The 26,429-nt window shown below is 42.1% G+C and overlaps 1 protein-coding gene across 1 annotated transcript in view; it reads right to left on the bottom strand.

The window, feature by feature from the left end:
• The window catches only part of ACTR8 (actin related protein 8), a 29,264-nt gene extending 2,945 nt beyond the window's left edge, over positions 1–26,319 (bottom strand). Inside the window, exons 1-11 of the mRNA XM_077452058.1 lie at positions 26,089–26,319; positions 24,332–24,502; positions 24,062–24,172; positions 20,055–20,159; positions 18,826–18,999; positions 12,830–12,923; positions 11,304–11,436; positions 8,461–8,614; positions 7,759–7,854; positions 2,562–2,702; positions 243–504 (exon numbers count right to left, since the gene is read on the bottom strand). Coding sequence (XP_077308184.1) covers positions 243–504; positions 2,562–2,702; positions 7,759–7,854; positions 8,461–8,614; positions 11,304–11,436; positions 12,830–12,923; positions 18,826–18,999; positions 20,055–20,159; positions 24,062–24,172; positions 24,332–24,502; positions 26,089–26,226 — 1,579 coding nt within the window. The 5' untranslated portion in view covers positions 26,227–26,319. The remainder of the gene's footprint in view (positions 1–242; positions 505–2,561; positions 2,703–7,758; positions 7,855–8,460; positions 8,615–11,303; positions 11,437–12,829; positions 12,924–18,825; positions 19,000–20,054; positions 20,160–24,061; positions 24,173–24,331; positions 24,503–26,088) is intronic.
• Positions 26,320–26,429: the final 110 nt, after the last annotated feature.

Genomic DNA, 26,429 nt, shown 5'->3' with positions numbered 1-26,429 from the left:
TAGGGTGTCAGTGTTACAAGAGTGCTGTGCAGGGGACCAGATGTCGTTGTCTGGAGCTGCCTGCTTTTCATAAATTGTAAGAGCTTAAAAAAAAAAATCCCCACTTTCAGAATGTATTCTAATACAATAAACAGGGGAGCACTAAATAATAGCACAGTGCAGGCAAATCAATAATCTAACGTGTTCTTTAGTTGTTTGTGACAAACTCTATTTGGGGGGGAGTAGGAAGAAACAAGACTTACCACAACAGTCAATACTATGAAGAATTGCTTTATCCAGTCCTAGAGCTTTCCCTTCAAACTGTGACACCATGCTTTTCCTGGAGAACAATGTGGCTGTGGACTCTTCTCCATCATTTCCAGCCCCCATACAATCACTCTGAGATGGTCCCAGGTCTGACTCCAGCAAGTGCCCTCTTTCAGAGATATCCATGGCTTGGCTTCGGGCATCTTCATACATCCCAGGCTTGGATATGGCTTTGCGTTCTGCAGCTGCCTTTGAAGACTAAAAGTTAAGATAGAAATATAGGTATATTGTGAGCATAATGTTATATAGCGTTATAAAGTAATGGATACCAAATATTAATGTTAAAGAGAAATTTCAGGCTGAAAACAGATCTGCGAGAGGACAAACACTCACCAAGAAACAATGCAACCGATTTAGTCAGAAAGTTCCATAAATCAATCTTAATGGTTCACTGAAATTTCAGCCGCTAAAAATTATCAGCCAAAAACAGTGTTTGGCATGTGGCTGAAAGAAGAAAAATGCTGATAATGGAGCCGAAAGGGGGGGGTGGGGTCCACTCATTGCACGGGTGTCCTCCAAATCCAGCTCCGTGACACAGCGGGAGATTGCCCCTCTGATACGGGCACAGGCAAGTCTGCATCTGACTGGTAGGCTGCATCTGACAGGCACTGGCAAGGCTGCATTGATCTTCCGTATCATGTCTCCTAGAAGTGCACCAAATTGAAATTTTGCCAATACTAGTAAAAAAAATAAAAATGTCTTCATCAGTTTAGGCCAATATGTATTCTTCTACATATTTAAAAAAAAAAAAAAAAAAAGTGTCTATTGATTGGTTTGTGCAAAAGTTATACAGTCTACAAAATGGGGAACAGATTTATGGCATTTTTATTTTTATTAATTTTTTTTACTAGTAATGGCGATCTGCAATTTTTAGTGGGACTGTGACATAGATCGACACTTGACAAATTTTGGGGACTATTGACATTTATACAGCGATCAGTGCTATAAAAATGCACCGATTACCGTGTAAATGTCACAGGCAGGGAAGGGGTTAAATGCATTTCTAACTGTATGGGGATGTGACTGACTAGAGGAGGAGAGACATATCGCTGTTCCTGATTAGTAGGAACAGACGATCTGACTCTCCTCTCAGAACAGGGATTTGTGTGTGCGTACACACACACACACACACACACACACACACACACACACATTCTGGCTCTCGTGCCCGCGACTGCCAGCCACACGCATCAAGTCCACCACTAAGGCAATTTGCAGGAACGAGCCGACCTGCCGCAGTACAATGAAGGCGATTGGTCGGCAAGTGGTTAAGTAAGAGATTGAAGACATGATACAAGAATTGCTCAGAGACTGAGGACATGATACAAGAGATGGTTAGGGACTGCAGACTGCATTTTTCCTTGAGCTTTATTGCACTAAAAAAGTGCCAATAATGGCCAACAATATTCATTTAAATTTAAATTAAAAAAGTGGAATATATATATAAAAATATAAATATGTTTTAAAAGCTGCAATTTTCGGCAAAGTGCATCCTGCATTTTTGGTTTCGGCACCAAAATTTCAATGTGATGCACCCCTAGTCTTAATTTGTAATTTCGGTAACACACAATAGCAAGTAACCAGAGAGTACCTCATATGGTGACTGAGTATATAAAACTTTCCCAAACTTCCAGCAAAGGTCTATATCGGACTTGGTTGCTGTGGGAAAAGTCTTAAAGTGGTTGTATACCCACATTTTTAACTTTTACCTACAGGAAAGCCTATAATAAGGCTTACCTGTAGGTAAAAAAAATATCTCCTAAACCTGTACGGTTTAGGAGATATTCCCCTCGGTATGCGCCGCTGACTGCAGCGGCGCATGCGCACAAGGGGTTTCTCGCCGTCAAAATCTGGCAGCAGCCGAGCGGCCGGACTGAAATCTCCCACGCGCATGCGCGGGAGTGACGATATCGCGGCTCCGGCCACTCACAGCGCCGGAGCCGCGATACCCGGAAGAAACGCCGAGGGAGCTGACATGCTCCCTCGGCGTGGATCGGGCCAGATGTCGGGGCCTCTTTCTAAGGTAAGTATTTCATAATGAGCTAGTATGCGGTGCATACTAGCTCATTATGCCTTTTGCTTTGCAGGTTTAAAAAATAAAAAATAAAAAAAAATAAAAAATGTGCGGGTTTACTACCGCTTTAATACCAGCATTTTCAATTTTTTACATCCGGCTTTCTGCATCTCAGAAACAGCAGATATGGACGTGTTCTCCAAAACATATCACAAGAAGAAGAAGGTTAGCCTAAACAAACCTGGTCCTGTTTGCTTTGTGTGGCCACCAGGTAATGTTCATCGTGAGGATCTTCTGGGTCGCCTGGTGATCGATGTTGCAGACAGGTCATTTTCTGGCCAAAGATTCCAAATGTGGCCGGATAAAACAGAGCCATTGGGGCCTACATCATAAAAAAACAAAACAAACAAAAAAAACATAAATCAAATAGATAAAAGCAAAATATAACTCTTGGTCAAAAAGGCTAAAGATCTAGAAATTTAACATGACTTTCAACCTAATACTTTTACAGTACAACTATGATGGAAAACTTTTTTTTTAGTTTTGGATAGTGTGGAGAGGTAATAGAACACTTGTCAGTTTGTGCCCCCCTTGCCCCACTCTCCATTTGTCTTAATTTTCATTGAAAATTAAAGTAAAAGAAAATCCTACATTTTGCATTGTCCCCAAAAAAGTAATACTGTAGAGGGGAAAGCTTCCAATAGGGAACACTAGTTCTGGTGACCTGGGAGGTGCCTAAGGGATGCCCTTAATTTGCAGGGATTTCCTCTCGCTTCCCGTTTTGGCTATGGAAGTGAAGGGAAATCTCCCCAATGGAACACATATGTCAAAAAAATCTGACAAGGGTTATAACCCTCCCTTACCTTATCCAAAATGAAAAAGTTTTGCCTATAGTTCTACTTTAACAAGTTAAATCTCAATAAGTCAGCTTGTAAAGGTCTCATTGCCACCTCTTTTAATTTATAATTAAAATTATACTTTGATATTCTAGAATAGATTCTAGGTAGGGTATGAACACATGAATGACAGTGCAGAGGCGAAATTTACTTATGACTTATCCCGTCCTGAAATTCCCCTTCGAAAAAAATATAAGTAGCAGTATATGTTGAGAACGGAAATAAATCTTATTTTTTGCTAGAAAATTACTTAGAACCCCCAAACATTATTTTTTAGCAGAGAGCAATATTTTATTTCACACAGTATTTGTGCAGTGGTCTTTCAAAATGAAATTTCTTTGGGAAAGAATAAATAAAAAAAACCACCACACTTTTTTTAAAAGAAATTCATGAAAAAAAAAAAACACACACACACACACACACACACACACACACACACACGTTAACCCAATTGTTTTACATAAAGTGAAAAATGATGTTACTTCAAGTAAATAGATACCCAACAGGTCATGCTTTAAAATTGCACACTCGTGGAATTGCGACAAACTATGTTACTTAAAATCTCCATAGGCAACACTTAAAATGTCTTCACAGGTTACCAGTTTAGAGTTACAGAGGAGGTCTTGCACTATGATTATTGCTCTCACGCCAACTATCATGGCGCTACCTCACGTGTGGTTTGAACACTGCAAACATATGCTTGTGTGACTTGCATATGCGTTTAATTCCTATTACAAGGAATGTAAACATTTCTTAGAAATAAAGATGACAGGTCCTCTTTATTGAGGGATGTTTGGTCAAAAAGACCCCAAATCTCCCATTTACCTTTAAAAGCAAAAAAAAAAAAAAAAAAAAAAAAAAAAAAAGTGTTTATCGTGGCCTGGGAACTGGAATTGGAAGTGACATCAGACGGTCTTCAAGGGAATAAAGAAAAGTGGCGGTCATCTTGGCCTCACTTGTCTCCCTTCCCAGCTAACGGGCTACCAATGGGTAGAGCGAATCCGCCTGTGGGACCACTTTTATCTTACACAGAATACGCCATAGTAATAAGCCATATGGGGGTTATGGCAGCTAGCTGCTGCCATAACACCGGTATTTAATGTCAAAGTAATGACGTATTTTTACTATGGGCCGGTGGTGAAGGGTAAATAGGTCTAGCTCAAGCACTTCTGAAAAACATACCCATCAATAGTCCCTCAGAGATTCTGCAAAGGCTCAAAGTCTTCTGTTGCTGACCGTTATAACTACTTCCTATGTAATCAAACATGGAACTCTCCTAACCTTTGGAACTAACTAAGCAATGAGGCAAGTGTGATATTCTTAAAAAGGTGAACTAAAGCCATCAATTTATTCGTTTAAAAAAAAAAAATAAAAAAAAAAAAAAAAAAAGTTACATTCCCGGAATGCTAACTGTCACATTTGCTTGTGTTAACAAAACTGTCAAATCAAATGGTTGGAGTCACAACTGATCACATGTGCAGCCCCATGGCAGTTGCATATCAAACAGAGGCCAAGATGGCAGCTTCCTGGTCTGAAAAGGAAAAGGGGGTTTAGCACCACTTCGATAAAGAAAAAAAAAAAAAAAAGAAGAAGAGGACAAATTCTCTCAAATAGACTGTGATGTTGAAATATAAAATGAATTACATAAATAAAATCAGCAGGTATAAAATCAAGCCACCTTCTGGAGTAGTCTAACCCCTGTGTTGTGTCCATAAGTTCCAACATTCTAAGAAGCAAAGCTTTCACACTTAGTATCAAAGCGTACATGCTCTTTTCTGCCTTGAACACATTCCAGCTACTGAGGTTTCCCCACCATACTTAAGGGTCAATAGGCATGTGCGTATGTGTGTGCTGGGTTAGCAGCAAGCTCTGATACTACCTTTAACTCCTAGAGCTTTGCATGTCAGAGAAGGTCAACATTCAGTTGAAACAGAAGGGTTTGGTACGCTGCTACAGGAGCCTGCAGTTTTTATTTTTTCCAATTTAAAATGGGACAGTTTTATAAAAAGAGGATTATTTACATTTATTCACATACATATCTTTCTCATTACATGCATTGTGCCAAGAGTCAGAAATGTCTGTTTAGTGCATGTCTGGAGGGCATGGTAAATTCACAGCGTAGCACATAAAAAGTATAAAAAACAAACAAACAGATGTTTGGGTGGTAGGCCCTGTATTTTTGCGTATCTGAGGTTCCCTGTACTCTAGACCCACAGCCCAAATTAAATTACAGGGACATTTATCTAAATCCATCTTTTTATTGCTAGAGGGACCCGTTAGGGTTACCCATTGTCCCCGCTTATATTCACTGTTGTGATTGAAGCTCTTCATGACAACCCTGATGTTAAAGGGGTGCACTGTGGATTGAGAATGCATAAATGTGCATTATTTGTGGACAATTTGCTGTTATTTGTCACTTCCACTTTGACAACCCTACCTGCTATGCGCATTCTGTGTCATTTTGGGGAGACTTCTGGCCTTCGGATAAATTAATCTAAAGCTTTGGCTTTAAATGTTAATCTTCTGTCCAACCTCGTTAATAGGTTAATAAGATATTTACCCCTTCCAGTTACAGGATCATTCCCTTTCCTACTTAGGGAGGCGCATACATGTGGTAAAAATTATGATTTAACCAAAAGGCATTATACGGTTTTCGCTCTCTCCCCATCACATTTGATTAAATATATCTGGAGACCATGGGGGGGGGGGGGGGGTTTGGGGGGGTCTGCAGGTTTGCCAAAAAAAAAAAGTCTTCTAATGCTCCCAGGGTGGGTTGGGTGCTCCAAATTTGTGGCTGTACTATCAGGCTGCACAATTAGCTAAATTATCGGTGGTCTATTCTACTTGCGAAAAAATGGACTGGGTATGGCTAGAACGACAAGCTATTTGACCTGTTACTATAGACTTTGTGATATGGCAGGCCCCTAGGGTTCACACTGCAATCATGACACCTACTCTGTCACATTCACTGGCAATCTGGGATGGATTATGAACACAGGATAGCCTGATCTTCCAGTTTAATCCCTTGGCTCATATCTTTCATAACCCCCAGTTCCCTCCAGGCATGGACGCTAGGGCTTTCAAATGGTTGCTAGATAAAGGCCTTTATAGGATTGGACCCTACTTCACCTTGGTTCACTGTGCTTAGAATTGCTGTGATGTGAGTATTCCGCTTTCATCAAAATTTCCCCTTTTTTTTTTAATCACTGTGCTCTGTGGGACAGGAGGCTCCCACAGTCAATCCCTATGAAAAATGGTGTAATTTGGACAACGGACAGAGGAGCAATCTCCCCAATTTATGGTCTGCTGTTGGTCTCCCCAAACAAGCCATCTTATATGGTGGACTGGGGCAGGGACCTGTCTTCTGGTGTGTCTCTGGAAACATGGCACACCCGCTTCCGTGCAGCTTTTCGAGGCATTATGCATGTGTCTCATGTTGACGCAAATCTTAAAGTTATTACGCGATGGTATCTTGTCCTGGCCTGTCTGGCTAAGACGGCTCTTTTCTGTGGCGTTTTCATGGCTGTCCCACGAAGGGAACAATGTATCATATATGGTGGGAGTGCCCCAGCATTAGGGCATATTGGAACAGGATTTTATCACTGATTCGTCTTTTTAGTAATAATATCTTGCAACAGCCCCATTATGCTTTGCTGAATGAGACCATTCCTGATCTTCCTCAGTGAACAAAGGTTAGCCTCTTATTTTTCTAGCAGCTAAATGTACAATTGCGGGTGCTTGGAAGAGATCATCTGTGTCTTACCTGCACTAAACACAAGGCTCTCGTGGATTATGATACATGATAAATTGCCGAGTGTGTTGAATGACAAAGGTAAAACAATTTAAAAAAATAAAACATGGTCCCTTGGGCTTCATTTATGCATATCTCATTAGAGGACTGATAAAAGTAGCGTCTTGAGCTGAAAACTCCTGGATCCCTCTCTCTGTCTTCTTCTTTTTACCTGCTGTAGATTTCTGTTTCTCTTCTTTATTTTGTCCCACTCTAAATCCTCAGGTATTCTCTTGGCCAGCACTATGTGCGACAAGGAGCGTTTCTCTCCCATGACCTATGTACAGTTTGCGGGTCTGATGATTTGTAAGAATATTTATTCGCCCTGTTGCAATTTATTATGATGTATTAGCATAACATAAGTACTGTTATGTCCTAATGACTAGTGCTTTGAGCAGCCGATATTCTCCATTATGTTTGGGTAGAGCCGATTTTCCTGGGGGGGGGGTTTGTACTTTCTCTGAAACTTGCAATAAACAAAAAAACAAAAACAAAAACAAAAAAAAATAAAAAATAAAAAACACACAACACCACACACACACACACACACCCCACAAAAAAACAGAACAGAACAAATGTGGCTAATACCGGAGACAGCACACACTCTGGCTACTCCTCAAAACCCATAGACTGGACAAAGAATGCACGCAAAAGTGAATACAGATTGCAAAATACTACTCTACCAATGGGTGGAAAGAAATAACTGCACAAACTACAGATTGGTTCTAAATAAAATAACCTTTAGTTCTTACCTGAAGTTTTTCATCTCCAAGTCTCATTTGGTACAGGAAGGCTGGAGCATCAGGGCGTCGGACCTGAAACTCATGATCTTGCAGTCCACAGATATCCTGTAGTAAATAAACATGGCTTTACTCTAAGTATAGGCAAATCCTAAGTCTTTTTTCTCATTGTACACCAATTTCTTAAAAAGTGATTATAAAAAGATCAAATATTTAAATACGTCAATTACCTGCTCTGTGCAATGGTTTTGCACAGAGCAGCCCTCATCCTCCTTCCCCACCGTTGTTCCTGGACAGAGGGAGAGGGGGGAAAAAAAAAAAAAAAAAAGGGAAGGACGATGCTGGATCGAGATCAGGCTCAATACCTTACTGCATAGAATGTGTTAAGGTTAGCACCCTACAGCCCTTACAACCACTTTAAGCAAATCATTTTTTATGAATCTGCTGCAAAGTTTTTTGACCCGAGATCCTGTCAGTAGCAGCACTTCCTGTTGTAAACTGACAACACCCAAGCTGAAACCTTGCATTTAACAGCAATGTTGTCAGCCTGTTGTGTGCGTTCCTTTAGTTGGCCAAAGATCAACTGTAGGAGAGCATATTTGCTAGGACTGGCCCAAGGTTGTAAGCATCTAACCTTGTAGGCTCAACATGAACAATGTAGTGAAGACTTTTCAGATAATTGTTATTCTTGTAAATGTAATAGGGTAATTGTACCTGGTCCAGATGTGTGAAAGTCTCTTTAAGTTGCTGCAGGAGAAGGCAGTCAAGCAAGTTAGTTAGCTGGCACTCCCGGTATGGGAATCCTGCTCTTTGCATAAGCCAAAAGAAGCAACGAGTAACATCTGATCCACCATATGCTAGACACAATCTAAAGAATAGAACAGTCAGGGATTAGTGCATTTTATAACATAATAATCTACTGAACTTTCATCATTCAAAAAAGTCTAACTTTATTATTTAATGATGATTGCTTTAAAAATATATAATATATAAAAATGCTCTGACTGCCACCAATCATACATACTAACAATTTTGAAAGTTTGAAGTGTGTTCCTTGAACACCCATGAACTACATTTTGTCAGTAGAAATACCAGTTTCTACTGACCCAGGTATGTTAAAGGATTAAAAAAATAAAAATAAAAAATAAGTAAAAAGATTAAAATCAGCTTTCAAATGAAATCATCCGATTGCCTGCACTTAATTGTGCATATTCTTGCAAATAAGTCTACATGGGGATTTCTCCGAGCCAAAAAACATGGCAGAGTAAAACAAGTGCAGTTTTCAATGCATTGGGCAACTTAAGACCAGAGTACAGATTAAATATGCTGGTTCATAGACACATTGGCGCAGACTTACTAAAACTGGTGCATACAGAATCTGGTGCAGCTGTGCATAGTAACCAATCAGCTTGTAGGTTTTATTGCCATTTTAAAGTAGAAATATAAGTAAAACATTTTTGGGATAGAGTAAAGGAGGGTTATAACCCCCAACCGTTTTTTTTCCCATCATTTGTGTCCCATTGCGGAGATTTCCCTTCACTTCCTGTCCGATAGCCAAACAAAAAAGGAGAGGAAATCCCCGAAAACCCAGTGAATCCCTTGGGGACCCCCAGGTCACCAGAACTAATGTCCTCATTGGAAGATTTCCCCTCTATTACTTTTCTGGGGCCAACCCAAAATATTTGGATTTTCCAATCCCTCTCCACTAAACAAGTTTTGCCTTTAGTTATAGTTTAATTGAACAAGCTGAAGTTAGAAGCCGATTGGCTACCATGCAAGTCTGTATCAGATTGTGTGTGCACCAGTTTTAGTAAATCTTACCCATAGTATTGCCACTGTAGTATCAATACATTTTACATCATCTACAGTCATAGTTCACTCTCACTGAACTGCACTGTGACACTTCTAACCTGTAGTCTCCTTTTGCAGCAAATATCCACTTCACTTTTGACTTTTCTGATCTTCATGCTTATTTTGGTCCGGGGTCTCAAAATGTTTATCCCATACAGCCTGACAGTCAGCAATTGTTCTTGAGGAGCAAGTCCGTTATGTCAACCTAGGTATTTTTCGCAATGCATTGGGGGTTATTTACGAAAGGCAAATCCATTTTGCACTGCAAGTGCACTTCCAAGTTCAGTCACTGTAGATCTAATGCCGCGTACACACGGCCGGAATTTCCGATGTATGCCCATCGGTCTTTTTCTGTCAACATTTCTGACGGTCTTTAGATTGAGAGCCTGTTCTTCATTTTTCCCATGGAAAACCTATCGGATTTTTCGATTGTGTGTATGCAATTCCGACACGCAACATTGGGATGCACGCTCGGAAACAATTTGACGCACGCTCGGAAGCATTAAACTTGCCTTTTATAGTGCCGTCAAACTTGTTGTATGTCGCAGTGTTATTAACCGTCGGAATTTGGCATGAACGTGTGTAAGCAAGACAGTTTGAGCAAAATTCTGTCGGAATTCCGACGGGAAAACCATCAGAGCTTTTTCCAACGAGAAAATAAAAAAAATAAAAAAACAGCATTTTAGCTTGCACATGATTGAATGATAAAAACAGCAGAGCTTCCCCTCAGATCTACAGCGACTGCACATTCAGTGCACATGTAGTGCAAAGTGGATTTGTGAATAACCCCCATTATTCTCTAAAGCAGAGGTCCCCCAGCATGCTGGGAACCAGGCAAGGTGGCAGTTGACCTAGCACAATCTGTACTGTCACCTTCCAACCACTAGAGGGCGACTGCTCCCTCTCCCAGCACCTATTTCCACCCAGAGTATTCATTCACAGTGCCTGCAGTTGCAGAATGGTGCCCAACTGACCCACCTGATAGCGCTCAGTCCCCACCTACTCTGTTACAGCTGGACACAAGCTCCAACTCACACTGCAAGACTTCCAGCGAGTTTGCATAGAATTATCCTCTCTTCAGGATTTAACTGCCCCCACCCCAGGAGTTGGAGGCCGCACAACCGGACCATTTATTTGTCATCAAAACTCTTTAGGATATTGCCTTTGCAATAAATATTTAAAAGCGGAGCTCCACCCAAAAGGGGAAGCTCCGCTTGTTCGCACCCCACCCTCCCTCCACTGTCAAATTTGACACTTTTGGAGGGACGGGGTTAGGGTACCGGATACCTGGTTTTGACAGGTACTCACACTTCCAGGTAAGATCGCTGACCTACATGCATTTCCAGACCCTCCTCGTTCCATCCACTGCCTTCTGGGACACACACAGGTTCTAGAAGACAGCGGGACCATTCAGAAAGCGTAGCGCAACTCGCACATGCCTGAAGGCTTCACTGATGGTTTCTCTTATAACGTCAATGCTTGCACCTGAAGCAGATTGATGAAATGGCTCGGTGTGCCAATATCGCAGGATCCCTGGACAGGTAAGTGTCCTTATATTAAAAGTCAGTAGCTACAGTATTTGTAGCTGCTGACTTTTCATTTTTTTTTCCAGACTGAAGCTTCTCTTTAAGTCAGGAACCCATGTTTATCAGATATGTTTTAACTAAGAGAAGGATGGCCATAATAAAAATTCATCCAGTAGTTACCTGGTGTTTCTATGCGATATTCCATCTTCCACACAGCAAACACTGGTCTTCTGATCCCCAATATCAACAACACAGGCGCTGCTCAGGCCACTCCCATACACTGCACACACAGACTCCTGAAGAACTATAACACCTGCGACATAAAATACTTTAACATTTAGTGTATCTAAATCCATAAAACACACAAAAATATTATTTTGCAGCCTACCAGCTTGAAAATGGCTACAAAAGTTTCAATTTTTACGTGTTTGTTTCCTTTTTATTTTTCTTTTGTCGTCTTCTGGGACAGCTTATGAGAGATGGATGCTCCTCCCACCCCGCTGTCCTGAAAGACTGGAAAAAGAGTTACCAGTATGTCCAATTCTGGTTAATAAATAGCAACCTTGCAGTCAACACTGTCCAAGGGTAGGAATGCTTACTCATTACACTGTATCTATGAAAAGAGTGCTGTAACCTTGAACCATATATCAATTCATTGTACAGGAACTGCGCTTAAAAAAAAAAAAAAAAAAAATATATATATATATATATATATAATTCTGTGCACCTAGGGTCCAATTAGACATTCTAAAAAGCAGTCAAGCACATGTAAATGGAACCAAATACATCGGAGTACGCTTCTGGCAGGTGAACAGGTCTTTTTCTGTACTTGTAAAGTCTTTACATGGATAAAGCAAGGGAAATGTATATGTATTGTAGAAAAAAAAAAAAAATTATATATTATTATGGAGCGAGAGATAGATATATCTCTCTCACACACATACATATACTTTTTGTGATGCCACAATGTCCAAATTAAAAGCATAGGTATGACAGTTTTCAACTAAAAGAGGCTGGTTTCTGGGATATTAAAAGACAAAAGTCTGAAGCATAACAAAAAATAATCTGAATTCTGAGCAGGAAAAAAAATAAATAAAAAAAATAATTGATGCAATGTACAGACAGGCAAATTTAAAAGTTTGGCATGTACAACCGTTGTTGTAGGGATCCCAATTGTGGCTGTTCCACTTCTACCCGATTAACACATCAGTCCTGTTCAACTGACCGCCAAAAGGTTAAAAACATTTACAGCCCATTTTATTTACTTTAGAATTAACTATGTAGTGCATAGTTCTGCCTGATTGCATACAAACTGAAGGTGTTTAGGTTTGACCTCATATTAAATGTTTTTCATAAATCTAAAGGAAAAATCGTACAAGAAAATTGTATACTGTATGGCCAGCTTTAGAAGTTCATATTTAAAGTAAGGCTGGATTTATACTATTGCTATTTAGATACGGGTTTCTTTGCATTCAATTCGCATGTCAGGAAACTGTGACCAGCTCTCTATGAAGCTGATTCACACATCTCCGGAGTGACCCCGGTCCATTTCAGGTCCGCATTCTGCCAAAAATTCAGGCTGAAAAAAACGGTGAATGGAGACGCACCGGACTCCAGCTGTGAACCTCTCTGTGCTGTGGTGTGAACTCAGCCTAAAGCTTTATGATTGCCCAAGGTACAATACACAACAGAAGATACACCCTTACCTGAAAACCCCATCTTTATGAGGACCAGATTAACCATCTCTTTCACATGCTGTCTGTTATATATGTCTGGAATAAGCAATATGCATCTGTAATACTGTTAAAAAAAAAAAAAAAAAAAAAACACTATTAGGCTTTTTTTTCTGTTTAATGTTTTCATGAGAAAGAAAGTGTACAAAAACACATTCAGATGGGATATTTTCCATCGCTTATAAAAAGGTAATCACAAGAGCATAGGCAACAGGTTATTTTATAATATAACTAAAAACACAAAAAAGGCTGGAACAGAGAAACTGACAGTCTATAAGGAATGCTGAATGTGCCTCTGGCCAACTCAAACACCCCCGATGGGAACAAACTGAAAAAGGAGGGGGCATATCCATCTGGCTCCACCTCAACCTTGTCCAAAGATTTAATTGAGGTTCAAGAAGCAGGTAGGTACAGAAAGAAATGAGAAACCTCGTAAATGAATTGCATAAAATGAAAAAAAAAAAAAAAAAAAAAAAAAAGAAGAAGTATGAGCAAAAAGGAAGAAAGGGGGTGGTGCGCTTATTCAGTATAGTGTACTGTTAACATTAAACCCAAAAATAAAATAAGATAAAATAAAGTGTAAAAAAAGTCCAAATAAACAAAAAAAATAAAAAATGGTAGGAATTTATTTTTATAGAGATGGATGTTGCATAGAACAGTAACTTTATAGAAGGAAAACAAAGCATCAGTCCAACATTGATTGTAAAAATGTATAGATCGGCCGCTCACCTCCAACAATGACCAAAAGGTTAAACAAGGCTCAGATAGCAAATAGGGGAATCCTGTGGAGAACATTCAGGTCCCAAGCGAAGACGAAATGCTGCATGAAATCTTAACACCAACACATCCTGCGCTCACCACTGGGTAGTTCCATATATAGAGAAAAGATTGCTCCAAAAAACGAATACTTCTTATGTAGATGGCACTCAAAGAAAACAAAAACCACCATAGTGCAATATTACCAGTTGAAGCAAAACTTGTTTAATAAAAAACTGCTTACATTAGGGAAGAACAAAACCTGCACTATAAAATGGGAGTAGTGACATACACGCCTCCTCACCACGCTTCAGTAATCAGCACCAGAAATTACGTCACAAGGCTCTACCTGACGTGTTGCGTCTCTGGTCATGTGACTTCCTCAGGGATAAGATGCATGCAACGAGCGCAGGGTATTTATACCCCATCTACACCAATGGTTTTGCCTTAGTAAAGAGTCATCTGTGTCCTATGCAGTTAATTGGCCAATAAGAAAAAAAAAAAAAAAAAAAAAAAAAAAAAGTCATGGCCAGAAAACTACCTAGCAACCAAGGCTGATAGGTCCAATAAATTGTGGATCAATACAGAAAATTAAGCATTAGATATTAAACACAAACAAAATACAATATATAAAAAACAATCACAGTCTACTAAAAGGGTTTAAGAGAGAAAACACCCTAAGGAAAAAAATAAAAATAAAACCCACGGGAGAGAAAGATGCATTATAGTGACATCTAGTGGACAAGATCGATAATGCTGCCAAATTAATCCTATATGAAGATATATATGTAGATGACATCTAGTGGGCAAGGACAGTTTCACTGCTAAGTGGATCCTATATGAATATACCTATAAGGATGGCTTAAATAGGTCAACATAGTGCCACTGCCCAAATGTGATATAGAGTAACTATGTTGACGCTACATGTAGAAGGATAAAGTAGAGAAGAGAAGAAATAAAGATAAATAAGAAATGAAACAATTAAGGTCAAAATCAATATTTAACCCTCGCGGGTGGAGAGATTTCCTTTAGAAATAAATTTACGCAAGGGGTTCACTAAGCATGGTGCCCCTAGGCATTTTGCCCAATTCCATTCACAGGAACCTTCAGTATTGAAATTCTGGGCAACTGAAAGATACACACCTCACTGGAGAGGGAACAAATAGAGTCAATATATTTAGTAGAAGTCAAAAATGGATTTTTTAAATGAAATCTTTCCACCCCGAGGGTTAAATATTCTTCATTTTGACCTTAATTGTTTCATTTCTTATTACTAGACATTTATTTTTTATTTCTTCTCTATTTTAACCTTCTACATGTAGTGTCAACATAATTACTCTATATCACAGTTGGACAGTGGCACTATGTTGACCAACTTAAGCCATTCTTATAGGTATATTCGTATAGGATCCACTTAGCAGTGAAACTGTCCTTGCCCACTAGATGTCATCTACATATATATCTTATTCTTCAGATAGTATTCATTTGGCAGCATTATCGCTCTTACCCACTAGACATCACTAGAATGCATTTTTCTCTCTCTCCCAAGTGTTTTTTGTTTTTTTTTCTTTTTTTTCTTTTTTACCTTTAATGTAGTTAAGGTTTTTTCTCTCCTAAACCCCTCTAGTAGACTGTGGTTGTTTATATATTTATTGTCTGTGTTAATATTTAATGCTTAATTTCCCGTATTAGTCCACAATTATTGGACCCATTTTATTTTATTCAACCTACCTATCAGCCTTGGCTGCTAGGTAGTTTTCTGGCTATGACTGGTGTTTTTTTCTTATTGGTCAATTAATTACATAGGACACAGATGAACTGATGACTCACTTGTTACTAAGGCAAACCCATTGGTGTAGACAGAGTATAAATGCCCAGCGCTCGTCACATGGCTCTTATCCCTGAGGAAGTCACATGAGCAGTGACGCAATGCGTCGGGTGGAGCCTTGTGATGTCATTTCCGGTGACATCCGGTGATACTGGAGCGTGGTGAGGAGGCGAGTGCGTCACTACTCCCATTTTATATTGCAGATTTTGTTCTTACCCGATGCAAGCAGTTTGTTTATTAAACAAGCTTTACTTTATCTGGCAATATTGCACTACGGTTGATTTTCATTTTCTTTGAGTGCCATCTACACAAGAAGTATTCGTTGTTTGGAGCAAGCTTTTCTCTATATATAGAACTACCCAGTGGTGAGTGCAGGATGTGTTGGTGTTAAGATTTCATGCAGCATTACGTCTTCGCTTGGGACCTGAACGTTCTCCGCAGATCCATCAGGAGGATTCCCCATTCGCTATCTGATGAGCCTTGTTTGACCTTTTGGCAAGGTGAGCGGCCAATCTATAAATTTTACAATCAACGTTGGGCTGATGCTTTGTTTTCCTTCTATCAACCTCTATATAAACTGATTCCTACCATTTGTTTTTACTTGGACATTTTGCATTTTATTTTTGTGTTTAAATGTTAACAGTACACTATATTGAATAAGTGCCCCACTCACCCCCCCTCTTTTTTTTCCCCATTTGCTTATGCAGAGATTTTGGAGTACACTACTAAGTGGTTGCAGCTCTTCACATTCTTCATATTTTTGTGTTTGAGTTTACTCTGAATTTCTTTTTCACTATATTCATTGGAGTTTGATGTTCTATTTTCACTTTAAACCACACATAGTAGCGCGCAAGTTTCATCCCTATAACAAGTATAAAATACATGCTTCCTTTTCCATTCCTATTAATAAGATTATAAAAGCCCTATTTCTTTGTGTAATTATATTTTTATATGGAATTTGCTCAATAAATAAAAGTCTCTGCTTACTGTTTTACTGCTACTTCTCTTAAAGTAGAAAAAAAAAAAAAAAAAAAAAAAAAATATATTATATATATATATATATATATATATATATATATATATATATATATATATATATATATATATATATATATATATATATATATATATATATATATCCCAAACAAATAATTTTCTACCAGGACCCTTGCCTTTGTGACTGCTGTAAAAGCCCACAGAAGCATAAGCAGCACTGTGAGACACTTCCGCTGAGCTGCCAGGTATAGATCAACTCAGTCTTCGCATATCTCTGTCAATCATGAGAAGCTTTGTCATTTTAGCAACCAATAAAAGGCTTCTCCTGAATGACAGATACATTAAGAGTGACTCACTCTTTACCTAGCAGCAGAGGAAGTGTCTCATACTGCTGTTGGAACAAAGCACTGCTTACTGTATGTAGATGCTACTCTAGTCTACTACAGCAGCCCCATCGCCAAGACCGCTCTGGTATGAAAAGGATTAAATTTGGGCCAGCTTAGCAATAATGAACTGGGTGACAGTGATTCGACTGAATTGCTAAGGGTTCCCCAAAATTACTAATTTAGAAATGTGTTTATTTTATACAAAAATGGAGAGCAAGTTTGTGAAAAATGTAAAAAGTTATACCAAAAATTACTTTGATCTCAACACTGTATTCATAGCTAAAATATATGCACTCACTGGAAACCCACTGTGCCATTCCTTCCTTAACCACTTCAATATAGGGCACTTTCACCCCCTTTCTGCCCAGTCCAATTTTCAGCGCCGTCACGCAACACTGTTCCCACAAATAGAGATTTATTTTGGTGGCATTTGATCACTACTGGGTTTTTTATTTTTTTGTGCTCCAAATAAAAAAAGAAGAACGAAAATTTCTGCGTTTGTTACAAAACTTAAAAGCAAGTTTTCTCCTTCACTGATGAGGCACTGATAGGCAGCAGTGATAAGCAGCACTGATGGGCACAGAGTGCCATCCCAATGGGCACCGATTGGCATGCCTGGTGGGCTCACCTGGTGGTCTCCAGTGGGCATCCCTGGTGGGTCTGCACTGATAAGCAATGCGCCGATTATCAGACCCCCCCGTCAGGAGAGCAGCCGATCGGCTCTCCTCTACTCGTGTCTGTTGAGTAGCGGAAAATCCAATAAAAAGGTTCTTCCCGTTGACACTGTTACACAGTAGGGGAGGTCGAAAAAAAGACACAAGTCCGTCAAGTCAAACCTATGTGTGTGATTATATGTTAGTATTACATTGTATATCCCTGTATGTTGCGGTCATTCAGGTGCTCATCTAAAAGTTTCTTGAAACTATCAATGCCCCTCGCTCAGACCACCGCCTGTGGAAGGGAATTCCACATCCTTGCACTGTGATTACCATGTGATCAGTTGTGTCCAAAGAGCCTACGTCAGAGGCTCTTTACCAAGATCGGGGATGTGGTGAGTCAGACTGACACACCACCGATCGCCGCACTGCGCACCCCCACAGGCACGTGCTAGCTGCTTATCCTGCTGGACATATGGCGTCCAGGATAACTTAACCACTCTGTGGCCGTCATTTTGATATATGGTGGGCGGGAAGTGGTTAAAGAGAAATGAGTAGTCCAACGTAATAAGTACATTCTGATATAACCAGTGTGTTTTAACCGGCTCCTGTCTGGCCACTGTACATATATGACCCGATGCGGGTGACTGCTGTGTCCACCAATAATTGTACCAGTCCGCTGTGAAAAGCCCTGGCATCATGCGATTGCTGTGACCATTAAACAAAAATCAGTTTTGAGTAGTAAACAAGGTTGTCATTCATAACAGCTGAGAAGTGAAAAAGTGCCTGGACTGGAAAGGGGTGAAAGTGTCCGGACTTTAAGTGCTTAAAGAGGTGTTCCCATTAAAAAAAAAAAAAAAAAAAAGTCAGCAGCTACAAATACTGCCGCTGCTGACTTTTAATAAATCAGACACTTACTTGTCCAAGGGTCCAGCGATGCGGGGGAATGAAGCCCCGCTCGTCTCCCCCTCTGCTCGGCGGAGCGGTCATTGTAACTGTGGGCACCCGGCTGTGGCTTCACAGCTGGGCACCCACTGCGTATGTGCGAGCGGCGCCACGTGCCATGATTGGCCACGCAATCATCTGGGACCTGTCACGTGTCCTAGATGATTGTCAAGAGGGAGGGGGCAGAGCTGAGCCCTTCCTGTGCCGAGGGGAAGTGACGTCAAGAGCCCAGGCACTGAAGGAGGCACACTACGGGGGACCCCCTAGCAACAGCCATTTCGTTGTTGTTTTTTGGCACATTTATGCATTTTTTTCTTTTCTTTTTTTTGGGTGGAACACCACTTTAACAAGCCAAAATATACAGTATGCATATTGACCACTAAAAAGATAAAAACCTCATACCTTTAGGTCCTTTAACTGAATCTCTAAGAGTTTCTGCAGGACGTGCGACCAGATGGTTTCCAGATCTGTCAGGACAGCCGTTAGTGAGCCCCCTGGTCCACTGTGAACATTAAGTTGCCCCCTTCGAATGGGAAAGTGAATATTGTAGCCTTCTGCTGGATTCACAAATAATGCCTAACGAGACAGAAAAGTGCAGTTCGCATATAATAAACAAAACTAAGAATCTATAAATGTAGTCAGTGTCACAAAACAGATAATGTAGCTGCCTGAATATAAAATAACATGCCAACAAGAATTGGAAGGATCGCATTTAGTTTGCTGCCTCAGGGAATACTGGTACAGAGATTAACTCTGCACCCAAAGAATTGATTTCTTAGAAATGAAAAGGAAAGAGAATGAACCCCTGGGGTGGGACCAGAGGTTCTCTCTCTAATAGTTTTAGGGATGTGGCACATTTACGAGTGATCAAACAATCCTGCAATCTTAGAAATGTAGACCTTTCAGGTGCGCCATGGTGCATTACTGCATGCACATTCTGAATGGGGTGCCCACTCACCTACAGAATATTTTTTCCTATTGCAATATACAAAATGCTGCGCTACAATGTATGCGTGTTGCCATTGTTTTTTTTTTTTTTTTTTTTTTAAATGGAGCTGCAATAGACTGTGTGCCCTGTGTTACTTAACACCTCTACCTTGCAGCACTAGGGGTTTCAGTGGGTTTCTTCTGGGTATTCTAATTGCCTCCCACACTCCACAAACATGCTGGTAGAATAACTGGCTCCTGTCCAATTTGGCCCTAGTATGAGTGCATGCAAAACAGGAACCTTATTGTGAGCTCCATGAGGGCAGGGGCTAATGTGAATATATAGTACATGACATGCTGTGTAAATTGTTGGTGCTATATAAAAATCTGTATTAAATAAATGATGTGTAAACGCACAGGTATGAATGGGCCCTTAGCGAATTAGACCACTGTTTGATAACAAGTGCTGCGTGGTTGAAAGCAGTTTAGTCCCCAATTTATTGCTATAACTATAAAAATGTCAGAGTAGCTACTTGGATTTGGCTTCTTGATGTGTTATCTGAACTTTGATACAAATGATAGACCGTAGCAGTACTTAGAAATGTAGTTCCATTAGGGAAAAAAAAAAAAAACCCACAAGATGTTGCAGTTTTGAGCACACTAGCTTCTTGTCTCCTGGGATGTATCTGGTCAGAACTACATACCTCTTCACCCACAAGATGTTCAGGTCTATGTGATGTGCTTGTCCACCCAACATCAGAGTTGTGGTCCAATATCGCTGGTCTCATCTGTTTATTGTAAGCACGTGCCTGAAAACCGTAAACCACATAAATATTCTGAGAATTTTATGTACGTCACAGTCAGTTATTTTTGCCCGAACTGGAAACATTTAACATGCCAATGCCATCTTATTAAATCTATAAATCTGCAGGTTTCATAAAAATACATGTGACCCTGTCATAACACTTGTTGAGGCAATGCCTGTTTTGGGGTAACAGTCTCTCAATTGGGCTGCTACTTTGTCACATGCACCCCCTTGTGGTGGCAAAAAGTAGTATAGCTGACATACATTGCGCAGGCATGCCAGCCTCCCAGTATACTCCTGTTAATACTCTTTATTGGCTATGTAGCATAAAATTTAGTTGGATGTCCCAGCTTGTGTACCGGACCTCAGCAAGCACCTCTCATGTCCAGCAGCTGAGCTTGGCTATTCTCTTGTTCGCATAACGCAGGCCTGGTGAATTGTTTTCACACAGAAAGCTGGTTCACAGCAATTGTAAAAAATGTACAACTTATGCTGGAGTGACAGCATGTAGTCAGAAAGAGGCTGAAAAGGGCTGCAGGAGATCAGCAGTACTGAGATGCAACATAGAGAAAATAATATGCAACTTTTTATCTTATGGACAAAAAAATAATAAAAAAAGGAAGATGTTTATGATATACAATTCTTAAAACTTAAGTCCATGTTTTCCCAAACAATTTCTATAACCAGGTTATTCGGCCTCTGCATCATACCATCTGCTACTGGAACAAAAGTGAGTCAGACTGAATGCTTCTCACTCATTCAGAGGAAGCTCTGTATTTTCATCACGGAATACATACATATGCTATAGCACGGACAACGGCATAATGAACTTAGATATTGAAATAGTTTGTTTGGGTCACCTTGGCTCAAATTAGCCATTTAAAGTAAAAGGAAACATGAATTTTGACTTTAAACTCCTCCAGCACTGCAAGGGTTATGCACTTGTTTATGCCTCCATGCTATAAAAAAGGCTGCCACAGCCTCTTCCCTAAGGCATTCTGGTGGCGGCACTCAGACGTCATCAAGTAAAATGTAGAGCAGACAGCCCTGCGTTGTGAGGACGCCGAGGGACTGCCCCCAAGCCAGAGCATCAGAGTGAAGGGTTGAGGGGAACAATTTGGAGTACTCAAGGAGGTGGCATTTCCGCTATGCACAGCTGCGTCATGAAGCGATGGCTCAGTTTGGGAGCTTCAGGTACAGAACACGGCTCTGGAGAAGGTTCTGATCGATACGGATCCAACCAAACATATCTCTAGATATTATAGAGCAGTGGGTCCAGGGAACCTGAGGTTGCTATCCAAGGCCAGGGCTCAATAGGTGGCTATTGTACCCGAGTTGTCTGAGGAGTTTTGTCAGGAAGCTCTGGATACTTATTTTTATCTGTCCTCTCTTCCATGGATAAGATGATTCAACTTCGATAACTTCACCAGATGTACTACACGCCACCTGGAGAAATGTATGGTGGTGGAAGGGACTTTAATCCATATGTTATGGGAATGCCCGGACCTAGAATAAGACCTTTATGGTCTCAAGTGACTGAATTTATTTATTTCTGATAACTTTGATCTACCCGATATATATTCTCCCCCACAATTCCTCCTGGGAGTCTTTGACCAGGAGGAGATGAATGTATACACTCAACTGTTCCTTAGGATTCTATATCTATTTACAGAAAGAAAACGTATAGCCCGTCACTGGATCTATGGAAAACAGCTGACAGTAGGGATGTGGGTAAAAGTGGTAAATGCAGATGTACTTTTATATAGGATGATGTATGAGGCCCTTAACGGAACAGAACAGGATGGGGGGAATCAGATACCTCCTTCTCCTAAAGGGCAAGTTGCGGGGGGGGGGGTGTGGAACTGTTTGTTCTCTACTGTTAAAAAATAAAAACAAAACCAAGGAAAAAAGAAAATAAAAAGCAACTATAAACAAGTTACGGGGTAGGGTTGGAGACTCAGGACCCCTTTATGAGCTTGTGTTAACTGTGCATTCCATCCCATTCCCTGATGAAGTCACGTGACCAGTGACGATACGCGTCGGAACGAGGATACCGGAAGTGACGTTCGCATACACGAGCGGATTGCTCGTCCGTTTTTAATGCTGTATTTTATCGTATGTTTGTGAGTACCTCTTTTTATATTTCGTTACAATAAATTTTACGAACGTACTTCACCATCCGAGTGTACCTCTATCTTTCCTATGAGACCTCTGGGAGCTACACTGAAGCTAAAGATCTATATGGAAACTATCTGAGAGGAAAAATACCTACCTGAGGGGACCAAGATCCACCTGCTAGGAATTGGGATAGAATCCCTGCACCCCTGTTTTTGCTGCTTGATTTGCTGTTTACCTTACAGCAGTAAGGTAAGGGGCCATTTCACCTAGTGTGCCGTGTATACTGGAGACACAGAAATTACAACACGATTGCTGGCACCTATTTTTCTTTTTTGAGAAGCACTGAACAAGTCACTGAGCACCTATTGCAGCTTTTATATAGACTGTCTTATATATATATTTAATAACTTTTTTACTTTCAAGAAGATTACGGAACTAATTATCACTGGCACTTTATCTAATTTCACTATAGACTGTATTTTATCATTTGTTCATGCATTACGAATTGCACGTTTTAACATTTGCACTTTATGGAATATTTTTTCCTTTTGCTTAGTTACTTATGTTGATATATAAACATATGATTTCTGGAATTCAAGTTTTAGAATACACTAGCACAAGACACCTTAACTTTTATTTTAGGTTAGTTGATTTATAGTTAGATTTTAATTTTTCCAGTACTAGGCTCTTTATATTTATATTTATATCTAGTTCAGGTAGCGCAACACCATCTGTTTGATTTTCACTTTTATTATCTGGGGGTTAGGGTTCATACCCCTGTCGGTAGTTTGCTGCAACCTACCCTTTTAAATAGTTTAGGCCCTTGACGACAGCGCGGGGATACCCTAAACCAATATACACTCAACTGTTCCTTAGGATTCTATATCTATTTACAGAAAGAAAACGTATAGCCCGTCACTGGATCTATGGAAAACAGCTGACAGTAGGGATGTGGGTAAAAGTGGTAAATGCAGATGTACTTTTATATAGGATGATGTATGAGGCCCTTAACGGAACAGAACAGGATGGGGGGAATCAGATACCTCCTTCTCCTAAAGGGCAAGTTGCGGGGGGGGGGGGTGTGGAACTGTTTGTTCTCTACTGTTAAAAAATAAAAACAAAACCAAGGAAAAAAGAAAATAAAAAGCAACTATAAACAAGTTACGGGGTAGGGTTGGAGACTCAGGACCCCTTTATGAGCTTGTGTTAACTGTGCATTAACAAAATAAAAAAAAAAAAAAAAAAAAAAACAACACACAAAGGGTAAATAGGTTTTTCTAAGGAGCCTGCAGAGCATTGCACTCATGATCAGCAGATGGCGGGTGCAATGTCAGGCTCCTGCAGACTCTTAAGATAGCCGTTTTCCCAGAGCTCTAATATACACAGGCAGTTACTTGAGAGCAGGAAGATCAATGAACTGGGAGAGTGCTCCCCTTCGTAGTTCATTGAGAACTACAAGTCACGAGCTGCAATAGCTGACAGTACTTGTAGTATATTCATTCACAGGAAGCTGTGAATGCCCGTGTGGGTGTTTTTCAAATTGTGACAATGGAGGCAGGGACAGGATCCCCCTCCCTGTGGGGAGGGTATGCATGCTTGTATGTGTTATATGGTACACTCTAAATACTGATGTAACATGAAATATGTTCAGAGAGTTGAACTTATCCTTTAAGCAAACTAAATAGAACATTTTTCTTATATAAAAGGATGATAAATAATATATAATAAAGGGCCGTCTACAAAATACCAGCGACTGCCAGACCACCATGGTTTCTGTTTGGTACACACCTGCTCTGGCACCACGGGGATGCGTCTTGTCCCATTAGACATCTTTTTGGACCAGATGGCTTGATCCACCATTTTGAGACCATTTTGTCTCTGCTCATTGCTTTCAGGTTTCTAATGATAGAACGACAAGACATGAAAATCTGTTAATTTCAACAAAGGGGACGAAGCTACGATCTTACTATGTCATTCCTCATACAGGTTAGTGCTCTGTAATCATACATCCCATACAGAGTGGTAGGTGTGTACGCTATGACAGATGAGAAGACTTACATTCAGGCCGTCTCTGAGCAGCCACTTATCACAGTGGGTAGGTTGTCCTGGCTGTTTGTGCCTGCGGGCGATTACATGAGGTATACCTGCTGGGTGGGTGTCTGTAGCTCTGCCAATGCGCAGTATATTAGAGCCGGCGTGTATCACCACCACATAGTCGCTCTGAATGTGCTGCATGAAACAAAGACAAGGAGAATTATACAGAGGAAGAAGGTGACTGAGATACACTACCCCTCCCCCCACTGACATCTGTATGATACTTCTAATATCAACGTCAGTACAACAAGGGCCCCCTTGTACAGGAGGTCACTAGAAGAAGGTCCCCCCCCAGTACTGGCGGTCAGAGGGGAGAAGGGCCCCCCCCACGTACTGGCGGTCAGAGGGGAGAAGGGGCCCCCTCCCCACGTACTGGCGGTCAGAGGGGAGAAGGGACCCCCCTCACGTACTGGCGGTCAGAGGGGAGAAGGGACCCCCCCCCCGCGTACTGGCGGTCAGAGGGGAGAAGGGACCCCCCCCCCGCGTACTGGCGGTCAGAGGGGAGAAGGGACCCCCCCCCCGCGTACTGGCGGTCAGAGGGGAGAAGGGACCCCCCCCGCGTACTGGCGGTCAGAGGGGAGAAGGGACCCCCCCCCGCGTACTGGCGGTCAGAGGGGAGAAGGGACCCCCCCCCGCGTACTGGCGGCCAGAGGGGAGAAGGGACCCCCCCCCCGCGTACTGGCGGTCAGAGGGGAGAAGGGCCCCCCCCTGCGTACTGGCGGTCAGAGGGGAGAAGGGGCCCCCCCTGCGTACTGGCGGTCAGAGGGGAGAAGGGGCCCCCCCTGCGTACTGGCGGTCAGAGGGGAGAAGGGGCCCCCCCTGCGTACTGGCGGTCAGAGGGGAGAAGGGGCCCCCCCTGCGTACTGGCGGTCAGAGGGGAGAAGGGGCCCCCCACGCACTGGCAGACAGAGGGGAGAAGGGGCCCCCCCACGCACTGGCAGACAGAGGGGAGAAGGGGCCCCCCCACGCACTGGCAGACAGAGGGGAGAAGGGGCCCCCCCACGCACTGGCAGACAGAGGGGAGAAGGGGCCCCCCCCACGCACTGGCAGACAGAGGGGAGAAGGGGCCCCCCCCACGCACTGGCAGACAGAGGGGAGAAGGGGCCCCCCACGCACTGGCAGACAGAGGGGAGAAGGGGCCCCCCACGTACTGGCGGTCAGAGGGGAGAAGGGCCCCCCACACGTACTGGCGGTCAGAGGGGAGAAGGGCCCCCCCATGTACTGGGGGTCAGAGGGGAACAGGGGGCCCCCCCATGTACTGGGGGTCAGAGGGGAGAAGGGCCCCCGCATGTACTGGGGGTCAGAGGGGAACAGGGGGCCCCCCATGTACTGGGGGTCAGAGGGGAACAAGGGGCCCCCCCATGTATTGGGGGTCAGAGGGGAACAGGGGGCCCCCCCATGTACTGGGGGTCAGAGGGGAACAGGGGGCCCCCCATGTACTGGGGGTCAGAGGGGAACAGGGGGCCCCCCATGTACTGGGGGTCAGAGGGGAACAGGGGGCCCCCCCATGTACTGGGGGTCAGAGGGGAGAAGGGCCCCCCCATGTACTGGGGGTCAGAGGGGAGAAGGGCCCCCCCATGTACTGGGGGTCAGAGGGGAGAAGGGGGCCCCCCATGTACTGGGGGTCAGAGGGGAGTACTGGGGGGTGAGTCTCCCAGGGTTAGTTATGTATGGCCAGCATTATCTTCAGACTCCGATAACACCCCCTCCTCCCCGGTCACCTCCTGAAGGGGCTCGGGTATGGCGGCGGGGACAATGGGTCTCTTCACCCCGCGTTGTTCCTTCTCTTTCTCCTTTCCGTTCTCCGGCTCTCCCTTCTCCGCCTGGGTCATCGCAGCCACCGGGCTCTGACCGCGCATGCGCCACTAACAAGCGCCGACCAGGCGCTAACCCTGGGACATGCACAGCTCCGTGCATATGAGAGAGCGGACAACCACACGCTATCCCTGGGAACTCTACAGCCCATTGGTGAAGGAGTGCTGTGCTACCGAGTATCAGGGACAAACATAACCTATCCCTTCCAGTATGGCCAACCATTACTAACTCGGGAACAGTCATCCAA

The sequence above is a fragment of the Lithobates pipiens genome, unplaced genomic scaffold, assembly GCF_037356315.1.
Source record: "Lithobates pipiens isolate NorthernLeopardFrog02 unplaced genomic scaffold, aLitPip1_a1.2 Scaffold_23, whole genome shotgun sequence".
NCBI lineage: Eukaryota > Metazoa > Chordata > Amphibia > Anura > Ranidae > Lithobates > Lithobates pipiens.
Note: the sequence above shows the minus strand (reverse complement) of the source record. Positions and strands in the feature narration are given on the sequence as shown.